General features: G+C 45.0%; 2 protein-coding genes across 2 annotated transcripts in view; one reads left to right on the forward strand and one right to left on the reverse strand.

Moving 5' to 3' along the window:
- PTPRJ (protein tyrosine phosphatase receptor type J) overlaps window positions 1-17,128 on the forward strand; it is a 40,079-nt gene extending 22,951 nt beyond the window's left edge. The window contains exons 12-22 of the mRNA XM_069091647.1: window positions 104-222; window positions 1,707-1,794; window positions 2,760-2,801; window positions 4,519-4,606; window positions 5,668-5,758; window positions 6,891-6,964; window positions 7,088-7,222; window positions 10,338-10,457; window positions 11,127-11,287; window positions 13,533-13,668; window positions 15,346-17,128. Coding sequence (XP_068947748.1) covers window positions 104-222; window positions 1,707-1,794; window positions 2,760-2,801; window positions 4,519-4,606; window positions 5,668-5,758; window positions 6,891-6,964; window positions 7,088-7,222; window positions 10,338-10,457; window positions 11,127-11,287; window positions 13,533-13,668; window positions 15,346-15,504 — 1,213 coding nt within the window. The 3' untranslated portion in view covers window positions 15,505-17,128. The remainder of the gene's footprint in view (window positions 1-103; window positions 223-1,706; window positions 1,795-2,759; window positions 2,802-4,518; window positions 4,607-5,667; window positions 5,759-6,890; window positions 6,965-7,087; window positions 7,223-10,337; window positions 10,458-11,126; window positions 11,288-13,532; window positions 13,669-15,345) is intronic.
- Window positions 1-23,263, reverse strand: part of NUP160 (nucleoporin 160) — a 383,543-nt gene that overhangs the window by 305,140 nt on the left and 55,140 nt on the right. The window lies entirely within an intron of this gene.

Below are 23,263 nucleotides of genomic sequence, written 5' to 3' on the forward strand. Positions count from 1 at the left end.
TTGCTTCCCCTGCTGGTTAAGCTAAACGGGGTTTTCCTTGCATGGCCTTCCTTCAGTTGAATATTGGTATGGTTTCAGATTCTTTCTTTCCCTTCATTGACAGGGCTTGTATTGCTGGCTTCACCAACATTACCTTTGACAGCCTCCATCTCATTAATGGTACAGAAAGCTACGTCTCCTTCAGCCTCTATTCAGATGCGGTCTCTTTACCTCAGAATCCAGGTAGGGGCAGGGGCGGGGGCAGGGATAGGGCTAAGATAAAACAAAATTTTATTATATTGTGAAAAAATGACAAATTCTGCATTGTGTGTTTTTTACTTAAAATGTCCACTTATCTATTTAAGGATCTGTAATGCATTGTGTTCTCTCCTGGGGAGAAGGAATCAGTATTGTAACATGGGATGAAACCTGGCACTGGAGTCTAAGGTCTTGAGTTCAAATTCTGAGTCTCTCAGTTGTGTGACCTTGGGCAAAGCACTTCATCTTTCTGGGCCTCAGTTTTCTTAACTTTAAAATGATAGAGTTGGACTGCATGAGTCTTAAGGTCACTTCCAGCTCTAAATGTGTGATTTCCACTTTGGAATGCCTGGGATGCCCTTCTTTCTGCCCACCCTGACTCTATATGCATTAGCATTAAGCAGCTAGCATTATGGGCATCTTGTTGTTTAGATGAGGAAACAGGCCCAGAGAGTTTCAGTTACTTGCTCAGGGTCACAAAGCAGCAAAAGGCAGGACCGGGTCTTGACCCCGGAGTTTCTGACTACAAAGATCGCATTTTTGCCTTCTGTGAATGCTTCATGGTTTACAGTACTCACTCCAAACCTGCGAGGCCAGGCAGAATGTTTCTTACCTGGTTACTAATAATAAGAGCTGACGTTTCTGATGATGCTTTGAGGTTACACAGTACTTGCCAAACATTTCCATGCTCCCCACAGCACCATGAAGCAGGCAGTGTTTGTGTATTATTGTACCTAATTTGTGGATGAGGAAACTGGGACCCAGAGAGGCTGCACCAGCTTGTCTGCAGTAGCAGAGGCAAGATTCATAGTCAAAGCCTGGCTCCTGTTAATAGTTACAGCTGAATGGCTAGGATGGGGTGGCTGGGCCTAGCATCCAGAAGGCCTCTGACACCAACTGTGTGACTCTGGGAAAGTCCCAGCCTCTGGACTTGCCTTTTTACTTACTTGTGTGATGGGGGCGTTGTGAAGATAAAGTGGGAGGGCATCTGTACTGTGCAAGCCTCGGAGTGCCACACATCGGTAGGGCCGGTTGTTGCTGTCATCACTGTTAACATTAGCCCTTTGTGGTTGACCAAGTGCTTCACCTGTGTCTCTTGTTTCTGTCATGAAGTAAGTAGCCTCACCTGTTCTGTAGATGAGGAAACTGAGAGGCAGAATGTTTAAGTGGCTGGCTGTGAACTAGGGTTTGAAGCCAGGTTCTTCCTGACTCCACATCCACCTTTCTTTCCATCATCTGGCAGCCCATCCTTCGGCTGCCTGGAGGTATAACCCCAGGATTGTAGGACCAGGTGCAGAAGCCGAAGGGACTCAGAGCCCCCCTTGTCCAACACCTTCCACTTGACAGTACCCATCAGAGGTGGAATCTGAACTCGCTTCTTTTGACTCCAAGCTGCCAGTGCTTCTTTCCCTGGAGTCCCATGACTTGTTCTGGATAGATGCTTCATCTCTCCTTTGGTCTTCCCACAGCTGTTATCTGCGGCGCTGTCTTTGGGTGTATCTTTGGTGCCCTGGTGATCGTGGCTGTTGGAGGCTTTATTTTCTGGAGAAGGAAAAGGTGACTCTTGTTGATTTGACTGCTTTTGTCCAAGCAGTGCCCCTCAGCTATCATAGGCTGCTGGTCTAACCCTGGAGCTTAACCCTTTATGCTTTCATCACCACTAGAAAAAGGCTCTTCTAGCTCTGTCACTAGCAAAGGCCTGGAAGTAAGGCTCTGTCTTTCTGCCAAGGCTCAGGTTACCAGTGCTGCCACTGGTTAGGTTACCTTGTCAAAGGCTCTCAGATAGTCCTCTGCCAAAAGCACATAGGAAGGGGAAGCAGCAGTTGGGAGAGAGGGATCAGGGGAACTAAGTTTGCTCAGCTGTGACTCCCTGAGGATTTTGGACACATGATTCATTGATATTTCATTCTGTGAGTGTCATGGGAAAAAATCATTACAAATTTCTCAGCTGAGGAGTTCCATAGCCCCATGAGGAGAGAGCCAGCATTGGAGTAAGGAAGTCCTGGATTCAGGTACTACCTCCCACACTGACTGGCTTTTTGACCCTAGGCAAGTCACAAAACTTTTCAGTGCTCTAGGTCTAAGACCATGCGTTATAGCTGCAATGGTGGACAGTGTCCCCCTGGGAGTTCTTTAGGTCCAGACCACAGGAATTTTTTTTGCTAGCATAAATAGAAAGCCATTTCTTCAGAGTTTGGATTTTACTTCACCTTGGGTACAACATGTTATAAAATCTGTTCTCCCAAACTTGACTGGACCGGCACGATGTCTGTTGAAATGGTTTTTGTATTTCTGAGGGATTTTGATTCTTGTTTGTCAGCTCTTAATTAGGTTATTACTCAGAATCCACAGACTTGCCAAGCTCTGCCAAGGTTTTACCTCACATACCTTATGGGAATGCAGTCCCAGAGGGCAATAGCTATATTCAAATATAGAAAAGAGAGAAGAAAGTTTTCTGCATTGACTTACTTTGTGTGTATATTTAAGTAATGGGTCTTTTTTTCTCTTTTCTTTGAAAACAGGAAAGATGCGAAGAATAATGATGTGTCCTTTTCTCAAATTAAGTGAGTTTCTGTGCTTTTGTTCTTTAAATCTAGGAGCATTATAAGTCTCCCAGCACCCTGAACCCTGTTGGTTCGAAGATGTGGCTGTGGTCTTTTAAAGAACCATCCCAACCTATTATTTTATGTTTCAGCCCTGAGAAGTTTCCTTTTCACAAAGCTAATGAAGTTAGGGAAGGAAGCATTTTAGTTTTTTGGAGACTTGGAATCAAGAAGCCCTGAATCCATGGCCAGTCACCGAGACAGACTAGCTCTGTGATCCTGGGCAATCACTGAACTTCTTGTTGTCTAATGCACCTTTGAGCTGCAGAAAAATAAAGGAAGCCAGTTTCTATGCTCGGAGTTTCCTGCAGTTCCCTGTGATAAAATCCTAGATCTGCCCCACCCTTGCCACCATCCTCTTCCCTCCCTCTCTCCAGCAACCAAAAGAAGCTCCATTCCTGGCCTTGGTGTGTGGGCTCTGTGGGCTCTGTGGCAGTGTCACATTGGCGTCTGAGAGGAGGCAATGTATGGTAGTGGGCATCAGGAGACTTGGATTCTAGTCCCCCCTCTGCCCAGTGTCTATGGGCAAGTCACTTACTCCATGTGTTCCCCTCTGCCACAAAGAAAACAGTGAGGCCAGAATGTTCAGAGTCTATGGCTCACACCCAGTAGAATGGATTTCAGGCCGCTAGACCTTGAACTAAAAGCCTGTGTCAGCTGGGAGATAAAGAGATCTGAATCACGTGGGGAGCTGGGACCTCCTTCTTAGGGTCATGGCTCTCAAAGGCTTCTGCTTGCTGTGAGCACAGGGGCCTGGCCATCCATCTCTCTTCATCGGCCTCTGTGTGAGCCCTGCCAGGCCCCTTGGGCGGCCTCTGCCTCCTCTTCCTCCTCTTGTGTTTCAGCCTTTGAATTCACTTCTTCCACTTGCCTTCCTTGGAAATTCTTCATTCATTTTGCAGATGAGGAAATAATAATACCTAATGCTAGCAACTCTAGGGTTTCTCTTTATAGCGTGCTGTAAAGTTTACAAAGCCCTTACATGTGGTCTCTGCGGCTTCGGGCTACAGTTATATTACTAACCCTGTGAGGGAGGGGCTAAAGCCACCCCCATTATCTTAGCCCTATTTTACAGATAAGGAAGGCGAGGTCTAGAAAAGAGAAGGAAGGGAGTGACTTGCCCCAGGTCACCCTGCTAGTAAGTCTTAGTACCAGAATTTAGACCCAGGTCTTTTGATCCCCAGTCTCTGCTGTGGTTCTTCTTTCAGACGGAGACCTTATAGCCTGGGATTTTTAGCTTTGTGTCTTGGGTTTTGTTGTTTATATACATATGTTTCATTATGTACATATTTATATTTTACATAAATAGGTTATATATATAGTGACTCAAATGTCTTAGTGTAGTTATAAGCTCTAATAGTTGAAAATTGAATGGAGACTTGGGATACTTTCTACATGTTAACTAGTTTTTATAATTTGTATACGTACATGTATAAATATATAGAACATAGTTAATTGTTCTTTGTAGGATAAATATATTTTTAATGACCAGAGTTATAATTTAGTTTTTTTGTTTCTAATATAAGCAATTGATTTCTAATTATTTTTTTTCTTCCTTCCTCTATGGTAAAGACCTAAAAAGTAAGTAAATTCTCAGTATTTCCTAGCACCTGTCTTTGGTTCACTCTTAGGTGAACTGTGAGCTAAGGCAATTCTAATGCCTCTTTTCCCATTTCAGATCCAAGGTAATCAAAGTGGAGAATTTTGAATCCTACTTTAAGAAACAGCAGGCCGACTCCAATTGCGGTTTCGCGGAAGAGTATGAAGTATGTATGTCCAAGGAGTCATGTTTATGTCGAGGACCTTTTATTTCTTTAGTTTGAATTTAGAGGAAACCTACCTAATTTGGCAGTGGAGAGAAGCTTTGTCAACCCAGAGCCGGGCCCCACTTAGAGCAGAGGGCCCTGCGGATACCAGTCAGCTTGTCTCTGAAAGGGAGGCCACATTCAATACCCTCTGACTAGAGGAGTAATGTGACGGCCTTTCCTTTCACAGTCCAGTCAGAGGGATGGAGATCTTCCTTCCCTTGTGACAAAGACCTTCTCCTCTTGGCCTCTGGTTGCTTATCTGTGAAATGAGTGGGTTGGTGACTTTGAGTGCTAAGGTTCTATGAGCTTCAGAATTTGAAATGATTATCAGGTTGGCTCTTATCAATCAGTGAAGACTATTCATAAGTAGAAGTTAAGACTGAGTCTCAAGTCAGTAGAATATATACCAATATTTCAGTATTTCATGGATCTCTGACTGGTTTGTCTATGGCCTCCCTCTACTTCTCCATGCCCTACTACATGGGTAATTAAGTTGTCAGAATAAAAACAAAACAAAACAAAAAAGGTGTCCTTGGTGGTACTTGGATAACAGATTTATAATTACTCTCTGAGCTAATCATTTGAAATCTTTCTACTTTGGTGGGAGCTGCCAGTCCCTGTGCTTTACCAATGGAGCCTTTGGAAACCTAACCTCCCCTCTATGACATGGTGAGGCATTGAGGCAGCCTTATAATGGGGGGGTCATTAGACATAGTAATTTTGGGAGTTAGAGCTGGAAGGGACCTTTGGGATCAGCCCAAGCCAACTATTTTACAGATGCTAAAACTGAGGCCTAAATAAGGTCAGTGACCTGTTCAAGGTCATCCGTACTGTCAGGGCCTTTGACTCCAAATGTGGCTCTTTTCAGCACACCAAACCCCCTGCCATTACTTAGCCCCTTATGAGGCAGTTCCTGGAAACTCAGAAGCTTGTGTTAGTGTTATGATGTTGATCTTGGGATTATGTGGAAGCCCCTGCTTTGGGCTCTCTCCTTGAGTATCTGCTCTCTTGTTTTTTAGGACTTGAAGCTCATTGGTGTTAATCAACCGAAATTTGCAGCTGAGATTCCAGAAAATAGAGGAAAGAACCGATATAATAACGTCCTCCCATGTACGTTTTTTCCTTTGTTTATTGAAAATATTTTTGGCAATTTCTCCCAGTCTTTTGCATCCATAAGAGTGCTTACAGACTCATGGTGTTGCTGGGTCTGCTGTGATCCAAGAAGCTCAGCCAGCTTTTTGTGATCCAACAACACCAGCACTTCTGTAGCTCTTTAAGATTTCCAAAGCAGTTTACCGGCATAGTCTCCTGTGATCCTTGCAGCAACCCCGTGCACTATGATCCCCATTTTACAGATGAGGAGCCTGGGGTTGAGAGAGGCCCAGTGTCACATAGGTAGTAAGTGTCCAAGTTAGGATTTGAATTCGGCTCTTCTCACTCCAAGTCCATGGCACTACCTTACTGTGCCATCATTCCTTTTGTGAATTAGCCAGTGTATCCTTTTGTCAGCTTATTGAGAATGAAAGGAGCTTCCTTAAAAGGAGATTAGTGAGGACTGGGAGTGGGGTGGTGGATGTGTTCTCTGGGGATGAGTGACCTTGGATAAGTCACGATTTCTTTTCTCAATTTCTTCAGCTGTAAAATGAGGAGGTTGGGACCAGAGAACCTCTGAGGTCCCTTCCAGTTCCACATCTCTGAGTCCATAAGCTGCAGAGAGGCCCCAAAGGAAAAAAATGTGCTTAGAAGTCCCCAGTGACTAGAAGACTTAGAAGACCCCAGGACTGTCCCAGGAGATAGCAGATCCCCCTCCTAGCGCTGGAACTTATCCAGTGGTGGTTGGATAGCTCTTGATTTGAGTTGTTGGCCAAAGTCCTTCTCATGAAGTTGGGCATTGGACTAGGTGGTCTCAGATGTCCTTTCCAACTCAAAGACCCTGCTTCTTTTGGAACTTCTCATAATTGAACTCTTTGAATGACAGCAGAGGTGGTGGCATGGTGGTGTTGGAAAGGGTGTCTGAGGTTGGCCTAGGCTTTGGTCAGGCCCTTCCAGCTCTGACAGCCAGTGTCGCTTTATGTTAACTATTGGTTATTGAAAATGCCATGTTAGTGTGGGTACATTCTTCCTTGAGGAGATTGTGGCTATGTCTTCCTCCATTCTGAGTACTGTACTCTGTCATGAATAATTCTGTACAACTTTCCTGGAATAATACTTCTATGATAGCCATTTTCTTCTGACACCCCAGATGACATTTCTCGTGTGAAGCTTTCCATCCAAACACAAGTGACTGATGACTACATTAATGCCAATTACATGCCGGTAAGTACCCCAAGGTTGGGATGACACCATTATCCCCCTCCCCAGCCCTTTCGAACCTTTCTTCTGGCTCTTACAGATACAAAATGAGTCACTTTGCTTTCTTTCTTTCTTTTTTTTTTATAGGGCTATTACTCTAAGAAGGAATTTATTGCCACTCAAGGACCCTTACCGAATACGCTAAAAGATTTTTGGCGTATGGTCTGGGAGAAAAATATTTATTCTATTGTTATGTTGACTAAGTGTGTTGAACAGGGTAGGGTAAGTATCTTTAAAAAAAAATCATCATCCTTTCTCCTAGGATTTTGAAAAATATATATTTTTTCTTAAATAGGAGGAAAGCAAAAAAAAATGAACTTTATCATCATAAATAGAAATATCTTGCTCTTTTAGAGAGCATCTTTTAATTTTTATTTAACTTTATTTTTTTCAACTAAGTCAAGTTACCAAGCATTTATGAAGGGTCTACAGCCAGTCACTGTGCTGAATCCTGGGAATAAAAGGAAAGGTAAAAAAACAGCCCATGCCCTAAAGGAACATGTCTCCTAAAGGAGACAACATGCAAACAAAGATAAACAAACAAAATATATATACAGGATAAATTGAAGATAATCAAGAAAGGGAATGAACTAACTCTGAGGCAGAGTGGGAAAGACTTCTTGCAGAAGGTGGGATTTTGAGTGGGACTTAGAAAAAAGTAGATGGAGATGAGGGAGAATTCCAGGTGTGAGGGACAGTCAGTGAAAATGCTCCGAGTTGAGAATTAAACGTTTATTCCCCCCCTCCTATTTCTCCCCCTCAAAGAAACAATAAGAAAAAATTCTCATAACTCGAGTGTGTGTGAGCTTGCACACACACACACACACACACACACACATACACAAACACAGGATTAAGCAAGGCAGATTCTCTCATTGACATTAAGCAGCAGTGTATGTCTCAGTCTGTATTTTGAATCCATCACCTTTCTTTTAGGAAATGAGTAATATGTTTCATTATCAGTACTCTGGAGTTGTGGTTTGTCACTGTTTTGATCAGAGTTCTAAAGTCTTTCAAAGTTGTTTTTCTTTAAAGCTGTTATTTTTCTCTTGGTTCTGCCCACTTTTCTTTTTGTCAGTTCATATAGGTCTTCCTAGTTTTCTCTGAAACTGTCTATTGTGTTATTTCTTATGGTACAGTAATATTCCATTACACTCATACACCATAAATGCTTAGCCAGGGGCAGCTAGGTGGTGCAGTGAATAGAGCACCAGCCCTCAAGTCAGGAGGACCCGAGTTCAAATTCGGCCTTAAACACTTGATATACTTACTAGCTATGTGACTTTGGTCAAGTCACTTAACCCCAATTGCCCTGCCTTCCCCCCTCCAAAAAACAAAAAATAAAAATAATTTTTGGGGTGGCTAGGTGGTGTACTGAATAGAGCACCAGCCCTGGAGTCAGGAGGACCTGAGTTCAAATCTGGGCTCAGACACTTAACACTTACTAGCTGTGAGACCTTGGTCATGTCACTTAACTCCAATTCCCCTGCCCTCCCCCCTCCAAAAAGCAAAAAAAAAATGCTTAGCCAGTTCCCACAAAGTGGCTTCCATCTTTTTTTCACTACTATGAAATGCACTTCTTAGGTAACAGCTTTAAACCCCCCAACAACTTAACTCCTAGGGTAAATCTAGGTTAAATTGGTACCTTCTTATGCCATGAGATCCTAGTCTAAGTCTTTCTACTAATTACTTCATAGGAAGATCCACCCAACGTGTTCAACTTTGAACTTTCTTCAATGATTTTTTTGAATAAGTTCAGTAAAATTTGCAGAAGATGCACAGCAGGCTGAGATAAGGATGTGACCCACAATGACAATGAAGGTGTATTTATAGGAGATTATTAGAGGAGGGAATAGTTGGAAAGGAAGCCTGGAATCTCTCACTAGGTAGCAAGCAGGATTCTGCTAGGCATGCTTACTTTTTCTCTAATTCCATTAAAAAATTAATGTTTTGGGATTGCCTTATTTTCCTGATATACTGCCTCCTCTGTATTGAGTGAATAAATGAAAAAACATTAATTGATCACTTACTTTGTGCCCTGGGTATACAAATACCAAAGCAAAGATAAGTCTTCTCCTCTAAGAGCTCACGTTTAAAGGGTGAGAGGCAGGGGTGGGGAGCTGGGGTGGGTCTGGAGACAGCACATGTAGGGGATTAGTGGCTAGGGAGGGCCCCCTGAACCCAGAAAGTTACAGAGATGGTGAGTGGGGATATTGGGAAGTCCGTTGCCACATTCCTTCCCAGGTCAATAGCAGAGTTGATTTGCTCATCTATCCAGAACCAGAGTGGGGGAGGGGTTGGAAAGGTTGGAAGGGGACAAAGAGGTTGGTAGGGCTGTCAAGGAGATGACTGGGGCATCAGCAGTGAAGTGAAGCATATCTGGGGTCATCATCAACCAGGGACAGTGGGCATTAACTCCAGGCCATTGAACCTTCCCTTGTGACAAAGAACAGGAAAAACAGAATCAAAGCAAATAAGTTTGCCAGTTTATATTCCATCTCTTCAGTGCCCCTCTTCTATTTTGAGAAAAGAGGGATGTTTATGTCTCTTGTTCTCCAGAACCAAGATTATTTATTGCAATTAAGCTTATTTTACTGTAATGATGTTCGTGGTTTCTCTTGCAAATATCTCTAGTAACACAGGGTGAATGAAACCATCAACAACTTAAGAGAAGATCATTGTACTCATAGAAATCAACTATTTTTTTGTACTTTGAACCAGGAGAGTCCAATTAGTGGAGAATCTTCAACTTTATTGGGTTTTCCCCCCAGTGGTCAAACTATTTGGTTTGCATTCTGTGAAGCTTGGTGTTTTTTTTTTTTTAACTTTTGTTAATTCAGTTACCAGCTGGACCATCTGAATGGTCTTGATAAATTTTTTCTTGGGGGGGGGGTGAGGGGAAGTACTCTAGTGGTCTTGGAGCTGAATTTCTTCATTTTCTCAGTTCCACCCACTCCCTGCCATCTCCACCATCTTCTAAGGCACTAAAATAGTTGGACTTTTGCAGCTATTTTTACTTTGTTTAAAATCAATGCTGACTTCACAATGAGTGTGGTGTTGAGAGCCTTAAATGAGAGTCCAGTTCTTTGTTTCTTTGCCCATTTATTGTTCTATCTGATGGAATCTTGCCAGAAACCATCCTCTGATTTGGGTCATTGGTTGAAGCTTTTGGTTTTGTGGTGGGGTTTGCATGTGCCTCGTGTACACTGAGGGATGTCACCTCTCTGGTCCTGGATCTCACACCTTCATTTTTTTTTTTATCCCTGGTACTGTGTCTTCTTGTACATAATAAGTGCTTAATAGATACTCATTGGATTGATACTGTATTTTGTTTCAGACAAAATGTGAGGAATACTGGCCTTCCAAACAAACTCAGAACTATGGGGATATAACTGTTGGCATAATATCAGAAATCATTCTTCCAGAATGGACGATAAGGGATTTCACAGTGAAAAATGTGAGTAAGAGCCGAGGGGAAGAGGGTCTTCGATCTTTTGGGGGGCCTGAGAGAGCCTCAAGGCCCGTCTCTCACAAGCAGGGCTTCTCTCTATATCATCTCTGACAAGGGGCTGTCTAGTGGAAAAGCACAAGGTTCCCCTGGACAAAGACTCCCTGTCCTTATATTACTTTGTTGGGTGACAGACTAAAGATAGGATGTTTACTCAGAGTGTGGAATAGACTTCTTTGTCCTCCCCAACCAAAAGAATCTCCTGAAAAAAAATTAAACAGAAAATCATTTTTTGGGAAAAAAATCTTAGTATGAATTGCTATTTCTTCACTGTGGTGACTACCCCAGCCAGCTCTTGAAGACTTTGACTCACAGAATAACTTCTGCTCTGTTTTGGTAGTGGGAGTTCCTTCACTGGGGTGCTCCCTGCACTGAGGAAAACACTGGCCCCCATCCCAAAGCCTTCCCCACTCACTACCTTCCCGTAAAATACTAAGATCCATTACTGTTTAGTTTCTGTTAACTAGTTAGTAATTAGCTTTAATAGCATGAATTCAGCAGCATTTTAGTAGCAATTGGGAAGCACAGTTCCGGTGAAGGCCTGGAACTTCCAGCTCTCCACCAGGAGCAGCTCAGGCGGGGCTGCCATCTTTCTCCATTCCTTCCCTTGCTTGGCAGAACAAGACGAGCGAGAGCCACCCCCTGCGTCAATTCCATTTTACTTCCTGGCCTGATCACGGCGTGCCAGACACCACCGACCTTCTCATCAACTTCCGATACCTGGTCAATGACTACATGAAGCAGAGCCCTCCAGAATCCCCTGTGCTGGTACACTGCAGGTAGGCGGCCAACCCCATGCTCGTTCCAAGAGGCACTTTGTACATTGGAGCTCTGAATCAGAAGGGACCCTGCAGGCCATTTAGACCAGTCCCCTCATTTTACACATGAAGAAGCTTGGGTGTAGAGATTTTAAGTGATTTGCCTGTAGTCACACAGAGCAAAGAGTCAGAGGCACAGGCAGGGTTCGAATCCATACGCTTTGACCCTAATAAACCATCACTGTCTTTCCACTGTACACACAGCTCTGTCCATTCTTGATTTTGCAACATACCAAGTGGTGATCCATTTTCAGCTGGAAGATCTGATTAATTTCTGAGCCAGGTCTTTTCAGGTTTGGATAGGTGTAATGACTGTGAAGTTCCTCTTTGCAAGGAGAACCATTTAGACGTGATGTAACTTCTCCTGCTTGCTGCTAATTCTGCTTTTTTGAGGCCTCTTTTCTATCTGACAAATATCAGAAGACAGTTGGTGAGCACTCCACGTTGCCCTTTTCCCAAATCTTCTCTTCTCCAGATCCAGCTTGCCAAGTCACTTCAAGCAATACTCAATATGGCATGAATTCAGGTCCTTCATCACCCCCTTTGCCTTCCTTTGGACCCACTTCACTTTATCACTATCCTTCCTAGAATGTGGTGATCAGGACTGAATACTGTCCTTCAGAGTGCTCATAGTGCTGAGGAGTGATTAACTCCCTAGTTATGAATCTCACCAGAAGGCCCTCCATGTGTCAAAGGCTTGTTGGGTATGCGAGACACTTCCAAAGTGGGGACAGCATTGGGTGGCACACTGTGTCATTGGTGGCTGATGTGCCCCTCAGAGTATAGGCAGGTGCAGGCATTGATTGCTCCTGGGGCCTGTGGCAGACAGAGAAAGGGAAAGGGTCTGGGGGCATGTCTAGAGAGCTAGCTGTGGGAGAGAGGGGTGAAGGAACAGAGGATGTGTCTCCTGCCAATTAGAGCTGTTCAGAAGTTGGATGGGTTGTCTTGGCGACATTGAGGCGATAGTGCCTCTCCCCTCTCCTTGGAGGTCTTCAAGCAGAGGTTAGAGGGGCACTGATCAGGGACATTACCTTGAGGAATCCTTTCATCAGAATATGGCAGCTGAGGGCACTCTGCACTCTCCAGTTCTGTGATTTCTGTATGCACTCATCTTGAAGAGCAGAAGAGGGCGGGTGGAGGATGGGTGGGAGAAAGGGGACTGTCCCTGTTCACCAACATCCAGTCAGACTTGGCCTGGTCCTCAGAGTTTCTGTTAAGTGCATACCAGAGAGCCCATGTGAAAGGCTTTGCAAACCGGGAAGTGCCTTATATAGAGGCCAGGTACCTGTTAGCCTAGATATGGGATGATGGCTGGCAGGGATGCAGTCTTAGGTGATTGCAAAGTCCTGGGCGATTGCACATCAGAGCCTAAATATCTTTTTTTTTTTTTAATAAGCTATTCATACAAATTGAGAGCATGATAATAAATGGGCTGGACTAGAGCAACAAACCCAGGGTATGTGAGTGCGCGTGTGTGTGCATGTGTGAATGTGTGCATGAGACAGTGTGTGTGAGAGAGTGTGTGCATATGTGTGTGCATATGTGCACGTGTGAGTGAGACAGTGTGTATGTATGTGCTTGTGAGTGCGCGTATGTGTGTGCATGTGTGAGACTGTGTGTGCATGTGTGTGTATGTGTGCATGTGTGTGAGTGTGTGAGTGTGTGTGTGAGAGAGTGTGTGCATGTGTTTGTGAGTGAGACAGTGTATGTGTGTGTATGTGTGTGTGTGAGTGAGACAGTGTGTGCACATGTGTTTGTGAGTGAGAGAGACAGTGTGTGTGTATGTGTGTGTCTGAGAGAGACAGTGTGTGTGCATGTGTGTGTGAGAGTGTGTGTGAGTGAGACAGTGTATGTGTGTGAGAGAGTGTGTGTGTGTGTGTGTGTGCACATGTGTGTGAGACAGTGTGTGTGAGTGAGAGAGACAGTGTGTGTGTGTGTGTGTGTGTGTGTACACTCAGGGAGATCCATGCTTCAGCAAAGGATTAGGCTTTCGGGGCGGGGACCCTGCGACCTCGAGGCCACATGTGGCCTGTTAGACTAAATCGGTTCGCCAGACTTTGATTGCGTCTGCCTCTAGACCTTGCCTACTGTCCACTGTGCCAGGAACACGATGGGAACAGAGCTGAGTCCTCTAGGAAGCTGGGGTTCCAGGCCGGCGAGAGAGAGCTGCTGTCGTTTGGTGACGTGTGTGTCCTCTTCCTTCCAGCGCCGGAGTTGGCAGGACGGGTACCTTCATTGCCATAGACAGACTCATCCACCAGATGGAGAACGAGAATGCTGTGGATGTGTATGGAATTGTATATGACCTCCGCCTGCATCGACCCCTGATGGTGCAAACAGAGGTATGGTCAAATGCTGGACCCACAGGCCAAGGGGGAGGGAAGGATGAGGAGCAGCAGGGAGAGACACACTCTGCCCTTTTGCAAACGTCGCATCCCAAATATCCTGGTGGAAACATGGGTGGTAGAGAGGAGATGGTTGTCCTGATTTATCAGAGTTGGAAAAAAATCCCTTTACCTGGTACCTGTCACATAGCAAATGCCTAATAAATGTCAGTTGATTTGTTTGATTAAAATGTAGGGTGGTCAAAGAGCTGCGACTTTCACTTTTGTTCACTGAACACTTGTAATCAGTAAGCATATATTAAGCCCCTACTATGTGTTAGGACCTGTGCTAAATAAATACTCGAGAGACAAAGAAAGGCAAAAGCCAGTGCTTGCCCTCAGAGCTCATGATCTACAAAGTCCCGGGCCTATAGTTCCACAAGGTCAAAGCAGAAAAGATGGAAGCTCTGTCCTCCAGGATGAGTTGGCCAATTTGTTGGCTTGTTTTTAGTATTTTGATATCTCTTTCGATATCATTGGTTTCCTTTACAAGCCTATGGAGTTAATTTTATGCATTCACAAACATGATTCTGAGAAGGGGTCCATGGGCTCCACCAGCCAGCCAGAGGGTCCTTGGCACACAGAAAGGGCTAAGAACCCTTGGTGAAGATCAGAGTTATTTGATGAAATAGTATATTGAGAGCCCGATGCCACTTTGGTAGTATGCCCAGCAGCAATGGCTCCATGTTGGCTGAGTGCCAGCCCAAAGGACTGGGCGAACACTCAGAAGCTAGAGCAGGGTGGTTGGATTTGATCTTGCCTGGGTTCAAAGGCTTCTCTCAGGTGTCACCTTCTTCCCAGAGCCTTTCCTTGTCCCTCCCATATGAAAGTTTCCTAATCACAGCATTAGCTGCAGCAATAACCGCATTGTAGGTGAGGGCCACAGGTCCCAAATCTAAAGCTAAGATAGCCTTTTGGTGACCCCTAAGGTCCCTTCCAACGCAAAATCTCTGGTCACAACCCAGCCCTAACGGAGCTCCCCCAGCTTGTCATCCACTACTCCATTTCCCTGGATCCTGCCATCCTGCCACTCTTTTTCCATTTGTTCTTCACTAACAGCAGTCCATTGTATCTTTCCATCAGTGGTTTTGTAGTCCGAGGACATGTATATAAAAATCTCTCCTGACACTTACTACCTTTTGACCTTGGGCAAATCACTGGGCCTCAGTTTCTTCATCTGTAAAATGAGGGTGCGGATTAGACGGTCTCTGAGATTCTTTCTGATTCCGTATCTGTGATCCCTTAGGGAGCTTACAGTCTAGTGGGGAAGGGGCAAGTCACTAACAGAGGTGTGTCTAACAGCATTGCATGATATCAGGGAAAGGCAGAATTCTGGAGTCAGAGAGCTCCAAGGCATGGGGGAATGGCCTTTCCCCACTGGGAATCATGGAAGGCATCCTGCAGGGGAGTACATCATTGGAGTTCAGCTTTGCAGGATGGAAATTTGGCAGGTGAAGGGAAGAGACAGGAAGCTTTTATTCCAGCCTCTGGGACCCATCCAAACAAAGACCCAGAGACAGTTTCAGGCCCGAGTATGTTGTCTGCTCATGTCCCATGCCCAGTTTCAAATCAACTTTTCTGCTGATATCAGTGAAACTCCTGATAATTGTTTTTCTCTTGCATTTTCTTGGTCAGGATCAGTATGTGTTCCTCAATCAGTGCGTTTGGGATATTATCAAATCCCAGAAAGACTCCAAAGCTGATCTCATCTACCAAAACACGACGGCCATGACCATCTATGAGAACCTCGCGCCAATGACTGCTTTTGGGAAGACAAATGGTTACATTGCTTAATTCCAAAGGAAAACCTTCTTGCCCAGGACTTCCTAGGCCCGGCGCCCCCACAGTAAAGGGAAATGAATGCACTGTTGTGGATATGTTTTTATATGTACAGTGTCTTAATTTGTGTGTGCGTGTCTGTGTGCATGTATGCGTGCGTGTGTGCGCGCGTGTGTGTGTATGTATTCTGTTTGGTTATGACCAATTGAAGGCTTGAAGTTACACATGTAAGAAAATGCAAACAAGAAGTTGGACTTCAGGGACTGTGGCTGAGTAAACCAACTACATTCCGGATTAAGAATAGGATGAGTTGACTTTTTCCCTGGGGGTTGCAGACCAACGAGGAAAAGTGAGCTGCAAATCTTCCCCCCCCCTTCTTTCTAAAGGACACACATGTTTGTGTTCGTGTTCTGTCTCTCTTTCTCTGCTTTCTCTCCTTTCTCTCTCTCTGTCTCCTCTCTCTCTCTCTCTCTCTCTCTCTCTCTCTCTCTCTCTCTGTCTCCTTTCTCTCTCTCACTCTCTCTCCTCTCCTTCTCTCTCTTTTTTTAAATGAGCAAACTCTTTTATATGGTTCACATTCTGAAGCCAAGATTGTGTTGAGTTGACTATATTTTGAGGATCAGAAGTCTATTTTTACCTACTGTATCTTGGAATCTCACTGATGGATAAATGCATAATTTTGGTTGTTTATTGTGTCAAGAGGGAGATGTGGTATCTTCTCCATGTGGATTTTATATTTAAACATGTGCCTTTCCTAATTATGCTTCCGTAGGCGAAAATCAGTAGATATCTATATTTTTATATTGAATCTCATAATTGGAATATACATTATATTTAAAAATAGATTAGTAGAAAAGGCTTAGCCTTTTCAGTGCCATTCCTATGGTCTTTTTAAAAGCAACCTTTCCTCTCTTTCACTTCCCACTTCTTTCATTCCCTCTTTCATTTTTCTTTCCTCTTTCTTTCTTGTCTCTCCCCCTCTCTTTCTTCCCTCCCTCCCTGTCTTCTCTCTTCTCTTTCCTCCCTTTGTCTCTTTCCCTCCTCTCTTTCCTCCCTCCCTGTCTTCTCTCTTCTCTTTCCTCCCTCCTCTCTTTCCCCCTCCCCCATTGTTTTTTTCCTTCCCCTCCTTTCTTCCTCCCTCCCCTTTTCTTCCCTAGTTTCTTCCCAAAGACTTGGTCGCTCTTGTCTCCCAGCCCTCACTGGTGGGGTGGGGGCAGAGATGGGCTCTCTGCCCCCGTGGTGACCCAGCTCTGCTTATCCAGCCTGGCTTTTTTTGTTGTTTCTGTGTTTGGTAAGAAGGATTATTTCAAGGTGCAATATGTGACGTAGTGATTCACGATGCTCTATGTTTTTTAGTAGAGATTTACTCAGGTTGGTATTTTATGTCTTTTTTTTTTTTAAGAAAAAATGTGTGTGATTCTGTGAAAACTTCTGTGTAATGATCAGTGTCCAATCAGGCCCTTTTCCCTCCCCCAAGGCCACTGGCTCTTGTCTCTTTTGACAGTGACATGCATTGATATCTACTGTATATATATCAAACTCTTGTGAGTCAGAACTGAGGTGTAAAAAATTTGAATTTGTATCAAAGATGTAATTATTATTTTAAAAAATTCTTTTCAATATACTGCTGCTGTCATGACTTTGCTGTTTCAAATATCAATTTGGGGGAGGGCGCGTTTCTTGAAAATTCAAGAATTTAATGTGGGCTTATTTTTAATAGTATCTGGTTTGGAAGCTCCTTGGAGTGTCAAGATGGAAGGATCTGGCACTTGGTGGTGTTTCGTCTTATTTTTTGCTCTCATAGCTGACAGGGCAGCTTAGGTGGGGCAGACTGAGCACTTACCCTGGAGTCAGCAGGATCTGAGTTCAAATCAGACATTTACTAGTTGTATGATCCTGGGCAAGTCATGTGCAAAGTGGGGACAATTATAGTGACTACCTCTGAGGGTTGTGAGGGTAAAATGAGATATTTGTAAAGTACATTATAAACCTTGAAACACTACTTGAAACGCTCTTCTTATTAAAAGCAGTTGGGGTTCACGCTCTCCCGTAGGCATGCTGTCTCTAGGTTCTCCTGAAGAAATAACAGAGTTCCAGTAGCTGGGTGGCCATTTCCCCAGTGACTCAGGCTGCTGACTCAGGGTTCTTCTCAGAACCCCAGTGACCATTGATGTGTGGCACCTGCTTGTCTCCTGGCACTCTTGTGCCCTTCACCCTAGGTGCATCCTGGAGAAGTAACTAGATGGTGGCAGAAGTGTAGAGCTGAGGCTATAAAGTGGGGAACATCGGGAGATTCCAGCTCTGTGTCTCTCAAAGACGGCATGGTCTTCACGGGAGAAGGACAGACAAGAAGTTTTCTTTAAGGCACAGAAAAAGCTAAAGGGAAGCTGGTGTTCTAGAAGATGGGCTTTAATCTTCTCCTCACAGGAGGAATTCTGGGATGGCAGAGTGGGGTGAGATGTCGGCAGCCATCCAGTCTGGTCCAGCCTGGCCCAGTCAGAGTCCTCATGAGAGTGTGCCCAACAGCAGCTCAGCCAGCCTCTGCATGGTGATTTCCAATGAAAGATTTTGCTCTCAGGTGGCTGGGTCATTCAGTTTCTCCTGACATTCACTCCAGATCTGCCTTCTTGCTCCTAATTCTAATCTCAGTGCTAATGGAACAAGTTCAATCCCTTTTCCACATGGCAACTTTTCCAGCCCCTCTCCCCCAGCCTCTTCTTCTGGCCGAATATCTCAGCTCCTTCAGGCAGTCCTTGAATGGTAGGAAATTACTCTTTCTAAATCCTCTGCTTTATCTGGCAGCTATTAATACATTTAATATTGGGGCGGAGCCTCAGACTTGGGGCTATGATGAGATGGAACAGGTTTTGGGATGGATGAGGTTGGTTGGTTCATATTCTGTCCACCCCGTCAGTCAACGTTGACCCTATCCTCCCTGGGGCAGGGGTGGAGGGTACTTTGTTGGAGGCTCTGAGTCAGAGGAGCCTCTTTGTGCCCAGAGTTTAGGAGGAATGTGGGCACTGGGAGGCAGCCTGGCAGCAATGGGCTTGGAGTCAGGAAGACCTCAGTCTGAGCCCTATCTCCAGCACTGAAGTAGTGTATGACCATGGGCTAGACTCTCGGAGGGTCAGTTTTTTCAACTGCAAGTTGGGAAAAATACCTGAAGCACTTATTTGCCACACAGGGTGGTTGTGGTGAAACTCAGCTGAGATATTGTTACACTTGGCAAAGCACTTGGCAAACTTTGGCATATGAATGCCACTTGTCATAGTTATTGCTTTTTGAAGAATTCAAGGAGTAATAAGTATGAAAGACCATCTCTCTTCTGTCATGGGACCAGTGGGAATCGAGAAGAGGCCCACAGATTTGGAGAAAGGTAAGAGGTATCGAGTCAGAAAGACTCATACTCATGAGTTTAAACCTGGCCTCAGACACTTACTAACTGGGCAGGTCACTTATCCCTGTTTGCCTCAGTTTCCTCATCTGTAAAATGAGCTGGGGAGGAAATGGTAAACCAGTCCATTATCTTTGCCAAGAAAACCCAAATGGGGTCATGGAGAGTCAGACGTGATTGAAATGACTGAACAACAAGAACAAAATTAGGTGTTCAGTGCTTCAAGTAGAAATTCCATCCCCCAGGGTAGTCAAGTGTGACATTGTGGGAAAAACACTGGCTCTGGTGTCACAGGACCCGAGTTCAAATCCACTTACTGCCTGTGTGATTTTAGGCAAGCCACTTCATCTCTGCTAGATTCAGTGGCCTTATCTGAGGTTTTAGAATAGCACATACCTCGCAGGCTTGTGGTACTCAAATGGGACCGGATCCATGGAAAGTGCTTTGCAAATACTGATGCAGTGTATATATGCTGTTATCATTATCAGTATGGCAGTGTCAGGCCAGGTGACTGCTAAGGCCCCTTCTAGCTCTCCATCTATGATCCTATGACCATGGGTCCCTTGTTTCACTATTTGGGGCTTTACTAGGATAGGCATTCAGATGGTCAGCTCACCCGTTGTACCCTGGCCATATTCTGCCAATTGCTATCTCTGGATCTGGGCGTTCTCTCTGGAAGGAAAAACAGAGGAAAGGACTTGCCCCTTCAGTCCTTTCAGGAGATTCCCCCCCTTAAATAAGCACATTGTTTAAAGGACCCCTCCCTTCCTCCTGGTATGGACTTGGGAGACAGGGGCAGCAGGCTCTGACGTCATTTCTGACCCTCAAGGGGAGGAAGACGGCCAGTGGAGAGGCCCAGCGTGACTCTGTGAGGTCACAAGTGGGTCAGGGAGATTCTGATCTGCATCTTCTAGTGGCTGGGGGAATATAGGATGCCTATTTATAGTAATACATACAGTAAAAAGAGGAGAGGACCCCAATCGTGAAGACAAAAGGCATGTGGAAAGCGGCTGGAGCCTGAGACAGCAGTGGGGGGGTCAGGGTACGATGGAGCCTTCATTTCTTTTCAGGAACAATGAGACAGAGTCCAACGAATTCTTATTTATACCTGTAGTGCAGTTATTTTGTTTCTCCCTTGCAAAATATAGTCAGAAAAACTGCCTCCTTTATTTTTTCAAAGAAGTTTTATTGATTTCATTGGCTTTTTATACCAGTCATTCCTACAAATATCCCCTCTCACCCTGGAAACCTCTAGTGTAATGTAGAAAAAAGGTAAGGTGAAAAACTCCCGTGGTTGGGACCAGACCTTAACACACACACACACACACACACACACACACACTTTAAGGATCCCTCCCTTTCATGTAATACAGACTTGGGAGATGGGCAGCGGACTATGTCGTCTTTCCTTACAGTTGGAGGAAGAAGGTGGATGTGGAGGAGAGGCTTCCATATCTGTGGCTATCTATCCATCCATCTGTCTGTATAGATATATACATGCCTGAGTATATATTTATATGTTTCCATTATATGTACGTATGTATATTCTCTCCTCTCTCCTCCTCCTTCCTCTCTCCCTCCCCACCTTCCCTCAACTCTCTCTTTCCAGCTCTAGAAACATGATACTGTGAATACTCTGAGGGTAAATCAGAATGATGAAGGACCATAGTCCAATAAATTGAATCAGCTGGGGATGTTTAGCATTTTGAACCTCAGTTTCCCCAACTGTAAAATGAGGATTATCCTAGATGATGTCCCTTTCAGCTCTGTAATCCAATGGCCTCTAAAGATCTGTAGCACCTCACTTCAAATGTTCATTCTGCTTCTTACTGCATGTGTGACTTGGGAAAAGTCAGTTCCCTTTTTTGGACTTGAGTCCCCCACCTGTAAAGTGAGGGAGGTGGACTGGTTGGCCCTAGGGTGTGAGAAGATGTCTAAAGTCTGTTATCTAAAGGGGTTGCAGGCAGGGTCTGGAAGCTTTGTGTCTCCCTGTTTTCTTTGGGGTCATACTTGAACCAATGCTCCCCCTGTGCAAGTGAAGCTAACAGGCAAAGTGTCTTTGGGGATGGACAGCACTGAGCTATCTCTTAAAACACTTGCTTGTGCATTCTTTTCTGTCCATTGGGCCTTGTTTCCTGGTGTTAATTTGCTGCCAAAAATCTAGTTGGTTTTCATGACTCAGTGTTTCTCAAACTCTAGACTCCAAACCACTTGAGAACCATTAGAAATGAAGGTGTTGATAGGGACACTTGTTCAGTCATTTTCAGTCATGTCTGACTCTTTGGGACCCCATTTGGGGTTTCTTGACAAAGATACTGGAGTGGTTTGCCATTTCCTTCTCCAGCTCCTGTTATAGATGAGGAAACTGAGGCAAACAGGGATAAGTGACTTTCCCAGAGTCACAGAGCTTGTGTCTGAGGATAGATTTGGACTCATTAACATGACACTGCACCACCTAGCTGCCCCTCTAAAAGACACTATAATTGCCAATAATGTTCATTATATACATACAAAACATCACAGTTCCTTTTCTAGATGTTTGAGACATAAATGACTTGGCAAATGATTCTAAAAGACTTACAGATACCAAATATACAGTGTCAGCTTCTATGAACTTGTTTTTTTTTCTTTTAATGCCCACTGCTCTCCTTGTCTTCCCCAAATCTAGCCCTAGCCCCTCTGACTATAGGCCATTTGCCTGGCTAAAGCTGTCACACTCGTGACATCAGCATCGCAATTTGGCAGTGTGGTGTAATGGCTAGAACCTGTACGTCCAAGCAGGCAGACCTGAGTTTGAAACCTGCTTGTGTCATTACCAGCTGTGTGAGTAAACACAAGTCCTTTCAACTCTTTGGGCATTAGGTTCCTATCTGGCAAATGGCCGGGGGGGGGGCCGTGGTGGGGGGGGGGGGGGGGGGGATAGCAATACTTACCCTGCCTACCTCTTGGGTGTAGACCTTCCTTAAAGTGTGCATAGTGATGAGGGTTAGAGAGCTGGCCTGGGAAGACCCTGGTTCAAGTCTTACCTAGGACTGTATGCCTCTGGGTTAGTCACATAATTTGTTAGTGTCCTTGGCAATTCTTTGAGACCATAAGTTGCAGATCCACTGGGGCTCTGAGGAGTTCCTCATTGAGGGTTCTCTATAGCAGTGAACTCACAGGTATAAACAAAAGCACAAATAGGAATCCAGTTGCCTTGTTTTCCCCATGTCAGTTCCAGGGGCTTATGGGAGTAGAGAAGAGGCCCCTAGGGAGGGTGATTGCCTTCAAATGGACATTGTGTATTGTGTGCATCTTGGAGGCGAGTTGGTATTATGACAATAACAACTGAAATTTATCTAACTTTAAAGTTTGTAAAGCAATCACCTAGTCTGGGTGTCTCAACTACTCTGTGAAGCTGGAGCTATGAGTGGAATTATCATCATTTGGCAGATGTGGAAACTGAGGCTCAAGGGAGTGAGGATGGCTTGCTCAGAGTCCCTCAGCAAGTATCTGTCACAGGCAGATTTTGAACCCAGGTCCGACCAAATCCTTCTGGCCTGGGTGACGGGTGACCTGATGCCGTCAGTTACTAATCTGTGCTCTTGTGCACATAGTCTGATCTCTGTAAGCCCATTTTCTGATTTGTGAAGTGAGGATAATCAGTCGATGTCCCTCCGCCCTCTAAGTGTGGGGCTGAGAATCAGGTAGGATGATGCCGGTAAAAGAGTCTTCCATCAGCGTGCTGCGCTACCACAAGGTGGCGCTATTCTGTGAGTCCTACGATGCCCCGGCACAACTCTCAGCTCCGTTCTCCCTGTGGAGTGAGTTCGCTGTAGGTCCCACTTTCTGAGCACTGAAGGGGCAGGACTAGACGGTCTCTGAGGCGCTAGCTGTGACCCTTGGATCTTCAGCCACACGGAGTGGAGTCGGAGAAACGGGCCTGAGCGGGTCCCAGCATTTATACGGCGCCTTAACGTTTCCAAAGCACTTTCCGCATTTTATCTCGTTCTATCCCTGCCATCTTGTGAGGTGGGTGCTGCTACTACCCCCAGACTACAGATGGGGAAACTGAGGCAGGGCGTGGTGAAACGGCTTGCTCAGGGCCACACAGCTGTGAGGTGTCCGAGTCACATTTGAACTTGGGTCTTGGGGACTCCAGACCCAGTGCCCTATCCATGGTGCTACCAACTGCTTCCATAGGATAGCTTGCCTACTCACACCCACATTCAGATGGATGTCTGAAGAAAGGTAAGGACGGGAGGTGAATGTTTGCACCAACTGATCCCCGGGCTCTGAGGATGGTTTGGCCTCAGACCTGCCCTGCCTGGACCTCGGGCTCTTTTAGAGTGCTGTTCCCTTCCTCCCCCCACAAGCTCATTAAGGCCAGGTGAGATCATT

This window comes from Petaurus breviceps, unplaced genomic scaffold, assembly GCF_028583685.1.
Source record: "Petaurus breviceps papuanus isolate PSGF00001 unplaced genomic scaffold, PetGlider_PUasm1.0 188, whole genome shotgun sequence".
NCBI classification, from domain to species: domain Eukaryota; kingdom Metazoa; phylum Chordata; class Mammalia; order Diprotodontia; family Petauridae; genus Petaurus; species Petaurus breviceps.